This window comes from Xenopus tropicalis, chromosome 9, assembly GCF_000004195.4.
Source record: "Xenopus tropicalis strain Nigerian chromosome 9, UCB_Xtro_10.0, whole genome shotgun sequence".
Taxonomy (NCBI): Eukaryota; Metazoa; Chordata; class Amphibia; order Anura; family Pipidae; genus Xenopus; species Xenopus tropicalis.
In genome coordinates this window covers 9,932,614-9,945,879 of record NC_030685.2, presented here as the reverse complement: position 1 = coordinate 9,945,879, position 13,266 = coordinate 9,932,614, and the positions used below count along the sequence as shown (strand labels likewise).

The 13,266-nt window shown below is 44.3% G+C and overlaps 1 protein-coding gene across 1 annotated transcript; it reads left to right on the top strand.

Annotated features, from left to right (window-relative positions):
• Nucleotides 1-4,054: 4,054 nt before the first annotated feature.
• LOC100498006 lies at nucleotides 4,055-12,138 on the top strand. Its single transcript, XM_002939159.5, has 7 exons — nucleotides 4,055-4,255; nucleotides 5,423-5,679; nucleotides 5,905-6,084; nucleotides 7,171-7,229; nucleotides 7,711-8,041; nucleotides 9,526-9,732; nucleotides 10,993-12,138. The coding sequence occupies exons 1-7, from the start codon at nucleotides 4,236-4,238 to the stop codon at nucleotides 11,406-11,408; spliced, it is 1,470 nt and encodes a 489-aa protein (XP_002939205.1). The 5' UTR covers nucleotides 4,055-4,235; the 3' UTR covers nucleotides 11,409-12,138.
• The last annotated feature ends 1,128 nt before the right edge of the window (nucleotides 12,139-13,266 follow it).

The following is a 13,266-nucleotide window of genomic DNA, read 5'->3' as shown; positions in this document are numbered from 1 at the left end:
GTAACAGGAAGTAGTGTGGGAGCAAAAGGCAGAACTCTGCCCATTCATTGGCTGATGGGGCCTAGCATGTATGTGTGCCTTGGCTTGTTTGTGTGCACTGTGACTCCTATGATCCCAGGGGGCGGCCCTTAGTACTTAAAATGGCAGTTTCCTATTTAGGATTACCCAATGGCACATACTGCTAAAAAGTATATTTATATGAAAATGGTTTATTTAGATGAAGCAGGGTTTTACATGTAGGGGTTTACCAAAAATGGGCCCTTAGGACAGACAACCCTAGGACAGGCCACAGGGTGGTGCTAGTTAACAGGGACACTGGGATGACTGGGTTCTAAATAGTCAACAGGGAGTATACCTGCAGTTCGTGTTATGGCCACAGGGTGGTGCATAGGCCCATGTAAGGGGATGCAGCCATGTGCTGAGGGCAGACATTTTAGTTCAGGGACTGCTCAGGTAGTGTGCACCCCTAGCACAGTTGATAGACAGAAGTTATATAAGAGGTGGCTCTAGGAGTGACATGTAGGACAAAGGAGTTTAGAATGGGCAGACATTGCCCCTCCAGGAGTGGTAGCGGGGTTAATACCCCCCAGCATTACATCTGCTAAAATGCAGGGCCACAAGTGGCTAGAATAGGTGGACCAGGTCACCGCTAGTCCAGGAGTCCGGATCTGAGGGTGCCTAGGCAAGAGTACTGGGGTGGGTCCCTGTTGGGAGGCTGCTAGCGTGAGTACCGGGGAGTAGAGATGTAGCGAACTGTTCGCCGGCGAACTAATTCGTGTGAACATCGGGTGTTCGCGAGTCCGCAAATTCACAGACTTTTGGCAATGTTTGCCGTTTTGGGTTCGCCGCGTTTTTTTTTTGCGCCGTGTTTTTTCCGCCTTGGTTTTTCCGCCGCGTTTTTTCGCTTTGTTTTATCGCCTTTGCATATACATAGGAATAGCTTGCGGTTTTTTTTTTTTGGCGTCATTTTTTGGCGTTTTTTTTGCCGTTTTTTTTACAAAGTATTTTTCAGAGAAGTTTTTGCCCTTGATCCCCCTCCTGCATGCCACTGCCCAGGTCGTGGCACCCTTTAAACAACTTTAAAATCAGTTTTCTGGCCAGAAATGGCTTTTCTAGGTTTTAAAGTTCGCCTTCCCATTGAAGTCTATGGGGTTCGCAAAGTTCGCGAGTTTTGGCGAAAGTCCGCGAACGGGTTCGCGAACATTTTCGGCGATGTTCGCTACATCACTACCGGGGAGGACCCCAAGAGGGGGTGCCTCCTGGCGTGAGTACCGGGGAGATCACCTAGAGGGGAGCACATGGCGTGAATACCGTAGGTTACCCAACAGGAAAAGGGTCTCAATGAGAAGTAAGGAGATGTGCCCTGCGTGTGATGATTGTATGCCACTCCTGGAGAGGTCTCTGCTCTGAATAAACCAACGCATCTGTTTCACATATACTACTGTGTTGAATATCCTTCAAGCCCAGAGGACCACTACCAAGCTGGTAAGGAATTACCCCAAGGAGGGGTACATTACACCAGGAGTAAGTGGGTCCCATTGAGAGGTACTACTGAACTGTTAAGTTCCCAGGGTGTGGGTTGAAGTTCCACAAGACCATCCCTGGGTGGAGGCACGCCTTTAAGGGAGAAATCCCTGTTAACCCCCATAGTAAGCGGGGGCTCAGGACTCCTGTAGCACCAAGTAACACGTAATCAGCAGGTAGCAGCACTGAAATAACCAAAAGTGGGCTACATACATATGAGCTGTTCATGCAATATATTTATATAGAGACCTACATTGCTTGGGGGAGCACACAGCCCATCACAAAATGGCTGCCTTTTGAGAGGGTCTATGGAGGGTCCAATGAATATTTTTACACTGCTAAGAGAATGAAAGTGTATCAGTAGTGCCCCCTGCTGTTCTGTCCCATATTGAGGCATAGAAATGAGCAGAGAAGCATCAGGAGATACTTCTGTTTTACCCCCCTGCCCCAGTTAATGAAAATTTTATAACCCCAAAGGTTTGTTTTCCTGTGTGTCAGACTGCAGAGACTAGTGAGATTACAGAAACTGGTTACGCAAGTTAAACTCTCTGACGTACCTAAAGCTTCCAAGCAATGCCCTCCCCTGTAAGCAACACAGGGATTGTTTGTCCTTATATTGTAATATATTCAAGCTGCCCAACTGCGTCCCACTCACCCCCAGTCTGGAGTACACTCACTCACCCCCGGCCTGTCCTACACCCACTCACCCCCGGTCTGGCCTGTCCAACACTCACTCACGCCCGGTCTGGCCTGTCCTACACTCACTCACCCCCGGTCTGGCCAGTCCTACACTCACTCACCCCCGGTCTGTCCTACACTCACTCACCCCCGGTCTGGCCTGTCCTACACTCACTCACCCCCGGTCTGGCCTGTCCTACACTCACTCACCCCCGGTCTGGCCTGTCCTACACTCACTCACCCCCGGTCTGGCCAGTCCTACACTCACTCACCCCCGGTCTGGCCTGTCCTACACTCACTCACCCCCGGTCTGACCAGTCCTACACTCACTCACCCCCGGTCTGGCCTGTCCTACACTCACTCACCCCCGGTCTGGCCTGTCCTACACTCACTCACCCCCGGTCTGGCCTGTCCTACACCCACTCACCCCTGGTCTGGCCAGTCCTACACTCACTCACCCCCAGTCTGGCCTACACTCACTCACCCCCGGTCTGGCCTGTCCTACACTCACTCACCCCCGGCCTGGCCTGTCCTACACTCACTCACCCCGGTCTGGCCAGTCCTACACTCACTCACCCCCGGTCTGGCCTGTCCTACACTCACTCACCCCCGGTCTGGCCAGTCCTACACTCACTCACCCCCAGTCTGGCCTGTCCTACACTCACTCACCCCCAGTCTGGCCTGTCCTACACTCACTCACCCCCCGGTCTGGCCTGTCCTACACTCACTCACCCCCGGTCTGGCCTGTCCTACACTCACTCACCCCCGGTCTGGCCTGTCCTACACTCACTCACCCCCGGTCTAGCCAGTCCTACACTCACTCACCCCCGGTCTGGTCTGTCCTACACTCACTCACCCCCGGTCTGGCCAGTCCTACACTCACTCACCCCCGGTCTGGCCTGTCCTACACTCACTCACCCCCGGTCTGGCCAGTCCTACACTCACTCACCCCCAGTGTGGCCAGTCCTACACTCACTCACCCCCGGTCTGGCCTGTCCTACACTCACTCACCCCCGGTCTGGCCTGTCCTACACTCACTCACCCCCGGTCTGGCCTGTCCTACACTCACTCACCCCCAGTGTGGCCAGTCCTACACTCACTCACCCCCGGTCTGGCCAGTCCTACACTCACTCACCCCCGGTCTGGCCTGTCCTACACTCACTCACCCCCAGTGTGGCCAGTCCTACACTCACTCACCCCCGGTCTGGCCAGTCCTACACTCACTCACCCCCGGTCTGGCCTGTCCTACACTCACTCACCCCCAGTGTGGCCAGTCCTACACTCACTCACCCCCGGTCTGGCCTGTCCTATACTCACTCACCCCCGGTCTGGCCTGTCCTACACTCACTCACCCCCAGTGTGGCCAGTCCTACACTCACTCACCCCCGGTCTGGCCAGTCCTACACTCACCCATTAAACCGTAATTTGAATACTGGGAGTTTTAGCACATAGAAAATTTTAATTTGACTACTAATTTGAACATTTACTACAAATGAATCCATGGACCGGTCCAATGCCACCTTGAATTTGTTTTATCTCTCTCTAAAGCAAACTGGAGAGGCTACAGATGGGGTTTATTTTTATCTCTGCCTTAACTGTTGGGCCGGTTTCTCTTGGAAAATTGTAATAGTTATGTATATTATTATCAGTGTTACCACCTATGTTGCTTAGTTTCCAACAAATTTCCACTCTCCCCAAGTGATTTATTTTCCCTGCAGAACAATAGCCCTGAATGGGGTGATAAGGAGGTGTCTGACCTGCTACAGAAAACAAAGGTGCATTGTTCATTTGAAATAGATAATAATGGGTTAAACAGACAATCCGACAACCAATTTCTGCATTCGTCAGAATGAAAGTGAAAGTGTGAGAGTCGCTCCCCGGAGCCCAACCTGCAGAACTAACCAAACTGGCAGTTGCGCTGAATAAATACACAGAGAGAGAGGGAGGAGGAGAGAGAGGTAGAGAGAGAGAGACGGGGAAACAGGACGAAAAAGAGAGAAACAGAAAAGAATAATCCGAAGCTTCAGGTAACCATGGAATGGTCACAGAGGAGGTAAGATGGCTGCTAATTCTGTAATTCTGTCTACAAGGGGAATGATAGTAACACTGACTAAGGGGAGTAAGGGGTTTGTGATAGTCACAAGTCCCAGAATAATGTAACATATAATGAAGGGTGAGGCATGCTGGGAGCTGTAGTCCAGCAACATCAGGGCTGTATTCTTAAAGCAATATTGCACAATAAAACTTTCCCAGCTCTCTAGGGCCCGCATTGGCAGCATTGAAATGCAAAAGAATCCTCCAATGAGAATCCCAGCTGATCTGTATAAATCCGGCTCCCTGTTCTCTGTTCCTGCAATTGGAGTTGGGAGCATTAAGCACAGTTTCCCAGCACTGAACAAGTCTGTCCCTTTATCCCCATGTCTGATTCCTGTGCCATATAATGACGGGAAAATGACATCATTATCTCTATATGTAAGGTACCAGCAAGGGGCCTGACACAGTGCTGGGAATCAGCATTCTCATTGGTCACTTCTCTTGCATCTATAATTAAGTTTTGGGTCAGTAGAATTCTCATTGGGGAATTGGTTTCCATGTGTAATTATGTTTTTCAGCAACTTCTATAGAGAACTAGGGGGCGCAGTGGGGCAGCTTTACGGTTGGGTTTAGTGCACTCTTTTATAGAATTCTTGTGTCCAAAGTCGTTTTCTACACTTCCGTCTGGTTTTGCTCAGTCTGTCCTGTCTCCTGGGCCTATTGGTGCAGAGGAACCCTGGAGCTGCCATCACTCTTAATCTAGTGGTAATTCATGGTTTTCCCTCTGTGGGCTGTATTAATAAGCACAACTTGTGCCAAATGAATTGCCGGCAAACACCATTTTACCATGGAACACCTGAAATGACACAATCCCAGAATTTAGAATGCAATCGCACCCGATTCTTCAATACACACATTTTGACACATTGGGAGCTACTTGGTTGCAATGGTGCTAAAAACATGACAAATCGAGTCAATTGAAAGTGTAATTGTGGTGTATTTAGCAAGAAGCCAACCCAACATAAGAGCTTTCAAAATGGCTGGTTTGTGCCAAATGCCCCCCCCCCCCCCCCCGTTAACAGAGCAATGGCAAAGGGGTAACTGGGTATCTTGCTTGTGATTTGTGTCATTCTAGTGAAACCTCAATATTTGGCGGAATATATATTATTACTTATCTTTCTTGCAGCTCACGGCGGATGGTGGGGATAAGCTCCAGATGCCCCCAGTCTGACTTTCAGTGGCTGATGGATCTGCTTCAGTCCCATTTCTCTCAGCTTGTGTCAGGGGTGCGGTACCTTCCTATCACTAGTTATTCTCATTGGAAGATGGAAGTGCCGGGGTCTCCTGTTGGGATCTTATACCACAGACTGAAGTATGAAACCATCACTAATGTGGCCGAATCACTGTACAAGGATGAGCTTATGTATCTGTCCTCTTGTCTAGGTGGGAGCACTTTGTATTCTGTTTTCTAGATCCCTTTGTGTCAGGTCGTACATGATACATATGTATTTGCGTCAAAAAATTATTTGGTTAACAAAAGCTTTGCACAGAATTAGCTGCACATTTATGTTCTTCAATGCATTATTTGTCGGTGTTGGTCTCTTCTTTCTTCCTTCATCTTTAGGCCCCACAGAGTGTATTTACATTCTCATTTCTCTTATCACACAGACAAGCAGAATGTGATGGTTGTGTTGGATGATGTGGAGGACTTGACAGAAACCAAGAGAATCCCAAGTGCCAATCCCACCATCAATAGCTGCTCATCCCTTCTCCTCCTGATTCCAAAGGCCAATAAGGAAAAGACATTTTTAGACCAAATTGATTCCATAAGTCGGTTTCTGAGGGGAGGTAATGTTCTACTTTTGTATTATTTGTGTTACTAACTAAGATGCCCTACTTTCTGTGAGCCAATGATATTATATGTTCCCATAATGATATGCAACGCCCTATGATTTGATGATCATTGATGAGCAGGTACAGTCAGGAAGGCCTGGGGCTCTTGGGATTTTTAGCTGGCCATGAACGTGCTGCTTCTCACTCACCACAAACCCATTCTGCTTCCCTTCAAACTTTCCACAATGGACCCCATCTTAAAGACAATGATAAGGACCAGGATGGGATATAAACAGGCCACAGCTTTTATTAAACATAATACAATAGAGTACAAAGCTAAATACTAAATACAGTAATTGAAAGTGGGACATACATGTTATAGCCAGAATACCAGAATGCTTGCTAAGAAACGATCAACTATGTAATGTACCAGCCTGGGACCCTTGTCCAAGGAGGTTACCATCCACCATTTTGGCACCCATGTTCTAAACACCGTGGCCTAACTCCCAGCCCCTGGCAAGCTTTCCTCCTCAAGCATTCCCCCCATATCAGCATCCCTTCATTCTGCCACCAATTAACGGTTGGGTGGGACAATGCTCCTTGCCATACAGCACGTAAAAGAGACCTCTTCTTCCTTTCGTTCACTTATATCCTTCCCTATCTTGACTTCCTGTGCAACTCTGCCTTTCCTACCAATCCCAACCAACTCCTGTTAACCCTTCCTAGCACCCTCAAGGTTCCTTCACTTAAAGGTACGGAGCCCCTTTCTGTGTATAATAGAATTAAAAAAAGCTGTAAAGGCTGTAAAGCCTGTTTGCTGAGAGAAGCATCAAAGGATAAAACCAACACAAGAACAGAAGCCAGGCTGGGTCATACACAGATTTCAGGCATTCAACACATTCATAGTCAGAGAAGGCAGTTTTCCATCTATCTATCTATTTATCTGTCTATCTATCTATCTATCTATCTATCTATCTACCTAAGTGTTCAAGAAGCCATTACTAACACAGAGAAAACCCATTTGCTCTTAATGCTACTATATATTACTGCTGCTGTAGGCTTCTAACTTACCTTTTTTTGGTTTTGGTTTTCCTCCATCAGAGAGAACCTCGGCTTCTTCTTCAGGCTTTACTGAGATGGATTACAAACACACACACTCAGTAAGTAAGGAAGTTCTGTGAAGTTCTAACAATCGTTATAATGCGGAAATATCTCATTATCAGTCATGGGTATGGCTAGATATGACAAGAGATACTAAAGTTATGTTTCTGGGAGGAATAAAGTGGGATCTTGTAGCTGTTGAGCACTATATATATAATTGCATGTTGCTATCACAATGTTTAAGTACTGGACCTAGTTCCTTTGTACGTATGAACGATCTAATACCAAGTCTAGAAAGTATCAGTGCAGGGCTTCTCTATACAGGTTCGAATGACAGAATTTCTCTATTGGCTTCTTATGAAACCCACAGGTGATTAAGGACAACTGGAAGGTTCTTGTGATTTCCCCTAAGAGAAAAAGAATTTACAAAACACATCAAGAGGGGAATCCTGGCCATTGTTTAACAACTGAATTCAGAATTCATATTTCCTACTAAGATACTGGGACAATATGAAGTATCTTTTGTGAATGTTGTTACAGGTCGATGCAGGGGCAACTGAACAGTTCAGCAGAAAGAATCCTAAGCTGGACGTTCCATCTGGGCAGAAGCATTCGGTCAGGGTCTTCTCAAGGTGCGCAAAGAGCAATTATAACTGGCTCCTAGACCTGCTGCAAAATGAAGACTTTGGGAGCCTGGTGAAGGAGGTCCATGCTGTGGAAATAACTAACACCTTTTCAAAATTTTTATCCGATGCCAATAATTGCACATTTGCCATTCTCTATCATTCACTCCACTATGGGCGCCTTAGCATCACCGATGTGACTGACTCCTTGTATGAGGAACACCTGAAGGTCTTATCTCAGCGCCTTGGTGAGTGCCTGCCAAGTAGCGTCTACCCACAGAAAGAAACACATGCTCATTATATTTCATATATTCCAGAAAGAGTTGCCGTAATATGCTACAGGTAATTCTGATCAGAAGCCTGATCCAGGGACTGGTCGAGAAGTTTTATTTCCAAAGTAATTATTTGAGCAAAAACATTGTTGTCTACAGTATCTAGTAGAATTAAGTCTAAAACAACTGGACTTTTCTGAGTTTTTCTTGAAAACATTTCACCACTCAAGTGGCTCCTTCAGGTCAAATGACTGGTAGGGACTTCCCCAGCATTTAAACCCTTGAGGGTAGTACAGTCACAGGCATCCAATCATAATGGTTCTATTGAACCTGTTCAGTTAGGCGTTGGCTGAAACCGACAGGTGTAAGAAGGTATGATCCAGTCACAATGGTACCATGATTTCCATTAATGCAGGGGTTAATCCTTCAAAGTACATGACTGGAAGTGTGAACTGTTGGTGTGTTGATGTGATGAAGGATGTCAAAGCGGCATTGTATGTTGATGGAAAGCGGTGTCTCAGGCCCCCTCCTCTGTTCAGGGATGGTATTTCCAGGCTGGCATAAATGGCCTCTTTCAAACCATCTGTCCTCTTGGTCCAAAATATGCACGTTACTGTCCTCAAAAGGGTGTCCTTTTTCCTTGAGGTGTAGATAGACTGCTGAGTCTTGTCCTGAGGAGTTCGCCCGCCTATGTTGGGCCATTCTCTTACAGAGAGGTTGTTTTGTCTCCCCAATGTATAGGTCAGAGCACTCTTCACTACACTTGACAGCATAGACCACATTACTTTTCATGTGGTTTGGTGTAGAGTCTTTAGGGTGCATCAACTTCTGTCTCAGAGTGTTGCTGGGTTAAAAAAAAATCCCCTAAGTTTTTCCGATGTTCCAGCAACATATAGGATGACTATGTTGCTTCGCCTGCTGTGTTCCTCCCTTCTGTTTGTTGGTCTGGTTTTTTTTGTGTCTGTGCTACCATCAAGGGTTTAAATACCGGGGAGTTGAACTGAAGAAGCCACTCGGATGAGTGGTGAAATGTTTTCAGGAAAAACTCAGAAAAGTCCAGTTGTTTCAGACTTGATTCTACTAGATACTGTATATCATGGCCTGGATGAATGAGAATCTTCATAGACACATTGTTGTCTTTTAAGTGAAATTAATATCAAGGGAAAGGTCTAGTACCATTAGAAAGTAGTCAGAAAGTGGTGTTGAGGCTCCTCAGGAAACTCTATATGCAGGTCCTACTAACAATTCTATTCCTCTCCCTGTTTTCTTTGAGTTTGAGTTTATTCTACTGAAGAATGTATTCCACATATTGTTTTTATTCTTTCTTTCTAAAATCCCCCCCTGTCTAATCATGCAAAGTGTTACGTGCTGACTATGAAAATTCTGAACAGAACTTCTTAACTGAAAGGTTGTCTTCTACTGGTGGAAATTATGACTGTTTTCTTTCGTTGGGTTTGTAGGCAAGGAGAAAGTCATTGTGGTACTTGATGACTTGAAGGAAAGCAGTTTTCAGGAGAAGTGGAGAATCCTTCAGAGCCAGCCAAGCATCGGGCGATATTCCCAAGAACTCCTTCTCTTCAGTGAAACAGAAAAAAAGTCAAGAGGCTATGCTTCTGGAATTATTCAGGACAGACTGGAGAAACTAAAAAAGTCCTTGGAGACCAGCCGTAAGTTTATTAATGATATTTTAGAGCAACAAATTCTCCCTCTCACACTTTATTTTATTCAATACACGTAAATGGGTGGAAGATTGCACTTTAGGGCAGATATGAAGCATGTAGCTGATACATACAGCAGTTCTTTACAGTGAGAGCAGCAGGGCAGTAGATGTAGCCTCTCAGTCCAACCTCCCTTGACAATATTACTTTGGGTTTTCTTTTTATAAAGAGCTTCATTAGGTACTGTTTTTCTGCAATTATATATCTAATATTATTATTATATCATTGACTTCTCTCTTGAAGGGAATGGAGATGGCTGACTCTTTCTGTACAACTAGTGGCAGATTCCTCACCTCCAGCCTCCCTAATATTTATCCCTATATATTTAATATTTATTGCACGCTGATGTTTCCTCATTGAATCTTCTTTCCCACTGGAGAATCCTTGTCTTCTGGAGATCAGAGGAAAAGTAAAACCAAGCAGTATCACTTCTCAAGCCCCGAATTGTCAGACTAGAGCTCCCAACATAAATCTTTGAGGACATCTTGGAATATGTTGGAGGCTGTAGTACTGCAACATTTAGGTGGAGCAATGTTCACTTTAGAATTTAATGAATAAATATAAATAGTACTAGCATTGTCTACACCAGTGATCCCCAACCAGTGGCTCAGGGGCAACATGTTGCTCCCCAACCCCTTGGGTGTTGCTCTCAGTGCCCCCAAACCAGGGAGTTATTTTTGAATTCCTGACTTACTACCAAATAAAGCCCCTGTAAGCTGATAGGGTGCATAGAGGCCCCTAATAGCCAATCACAGCCCTTATTTGGCTCCTCCATGAACTTTTATGGTGCTTGTGTTGCTCCCCAAGTCTTTTTACATTTGACTGTGACTCACAAGTAAAAAAGATTGGGGATCCCTGCTCTACATCATAAAAAATGTCGACTTTAAAGTGAAAAATTATGCAATGGTATCAGATTTTTTTACTAAATAATTTTTCTAGTAAAATCTCATCATCCTCATCGTTATCTATAGATCAGAATCTCTCTTGGACAGAAACAAAACCAGACCATAACTTCTTTCTTTTAGCAATATACATTCCTATCCAAATAAGGTGATTCTTATATTAAATCGAGGCCGAAGAACACCTGTATCTTTTTTTACATCCATCAGATGGGAAAGATATATCAGTCACCCAACTAGGAATCCTGCAGGATTTCCAGATATTCACTCTGTGTAATTCAATTCTGAACGTCTTCTTTTGCTTCCCCAGGCGGTAGGAATGAACAATTTCCTTTACGCAGTGAAGGGACTGGTGTTTCTAGGGGAACTGAATCAGCCCGGACAGCGGTTGACACTCATGTCTTTGGTCAAAAGTTGGATCAGATATTGAGCATTATACAGCAAATGAGCACCGAGTTATCCAACCAAAAACAACAGCTTGAGGAGTTTAAGAAGGAGCATCACCAGGAGATATCCAGACTGAATCAGCAACATTCCGCACAGATATCTCAACTGATTCAGCAGTTTGAAGAGTTTACCAAGGGTCATTGCTGCCAACATCAGCCAACGGGACCAAATGTCACAAGTGAAGGTAAACACGTTTTGAGGTCTGCTGAGACAAACCTGAGCTGCGTCCCTTTTCCTTCAAATGCTACTGCAGTAGCGAGAAGAAATCCAACTCCATGAAGTCCTTTCATAATAATGTCTAGTGATGGGCAAATTTTTTCGCCAGTTATGAATTTGCAGCGCAATACTGCATTTTGCCATTGGCTATAATGTACTAATAATACTACTACTGTAATACCGAATTTGTGATATTTACTGAAGCAAATAACCTTTTCTACAAACAAAAAGTATTTTATATATAACATCTAAGAGTATGAAACAAAATTCAGTAGGCGGTGTATGTACGTGAAGTTCTAGCTGGAATATGGGCTGTTGGGACCATTATCTCAGCACAACGGTTTAAAAAATGAAAGAAAATTAGTGATAAGCGAGTCTGTCCCCTTTCACTTCACCTAAAATTTAGGAAACTGCTGGAAAATTAGCAAAAAAAACTTATTTTTACGCAACCACAACTTGTTTGACACGACCTTGCTTTTTTGACGCAACCGCAACTTTTTTCTCATTCTGTGAATTTTTGTTGCGGCAACATTTTTGCAGCAGTTTCACCAATGGCGAAATGCGTCATTTCACAGCGAACTCGTGGCTGGCAAAAAAATTTGCTCATCGCTAAAGAAAACGGAGCTTCGACATCAAGTGGCAAAATTCATTCAAATTTGTATATGATGTTCTGCTGCAATTTATTTTATTATAATTTTCAAATATAAGATTTCTGAACCCCAATTTTTAAGATTTATCAAATGAAAACATCCTTGATCATTTGAATTAAAACATTTAGCAATTCTATATCAAATCCATAAGCTTCTGTAAAAGTCAATAGGAAGTGTATTTTACTTTTTAAGTTTTTCTATACAGCCAAATTTGATAGATTTTCTTATAAAATGATTGGAAAAAAAACAAGATTGTGGGTAAAAACTTTTTTCCCCCCGTAATTAATACAAATGGAAATGCAAAAACTGTCTGAATTTTTTTTTTTTCGAATTCAGATTTTTAGAGCTAAAAGTTGCAGAAAAAGAAAAGTTGTGACTTTTCTGAGATTCGCTATGCAACAAAACAGCTAAAAATCCAAATGCAACAATTCACCAGCTAAAACTTGCCACTTTAGCAAATTGACAGCCGGTGTAGTGGTAAGGATAAGGCCTAGCAAAGCCATGGGTATGAGTCTGAATTCAAGGAATCATTGTGAAATGTTATTTTAGAAGTAGAATTTTTGTAAAATGTGTCTCATTTAGATATGTAGCGAACTGTTCGCCGGCGAACTAATTCGCGCGAACATCAGGTGTTCGCGAACGCGCAAGTTTGCGAACTTTCTGCGTATGTTTGCAATTTGGGTTCACGTGGCGTTTTTCTGCTGCGTTTTTTCTTGGCCTAAAAACGCCGCGCAAGCCACACATGGCGTTTTTCCGCAAATCCAGTTTCCATGGTGCTAATAGCGCGAAATAGCAAAAAACTCAGCGTATTTCCGCTAGGTCTGCCAGCTGCCTTTGCAATTTTACACAACACTGTGTCAACAAAGTATTTTTCAGTGAAATTTTTGCCCTTGATCCCCCTCCTGCATGCCCCTGTCCAGGTCGTGGCACCCTTTAAACAACTTTAAAATCAGTTTTCTGGCCAGAAATGACTTTTCTAGGTTTTAAAGTTCGCCTTCCCATTGAAGTCTATGGGCTTCACTAAGTTCGCGAATATTCGCACTTTTTTTTGAGGTTCGCTACATCCCTAGTCTCATTATGTGATTTATTATATTATTAAAATAACAAACTAGAAAAGGATTTATCACTGCTAGACAGACATATAAAGCATGTTGTTTCTGTAGAGCGCCTATTTTGTAGAACTGTTGGGCACGTATGGCTGCTTTCTGTATTTATGTGATCCTAAACAGGATTCTAGATAACGTGGAGAATAAAATGACGTGAGCCATAGG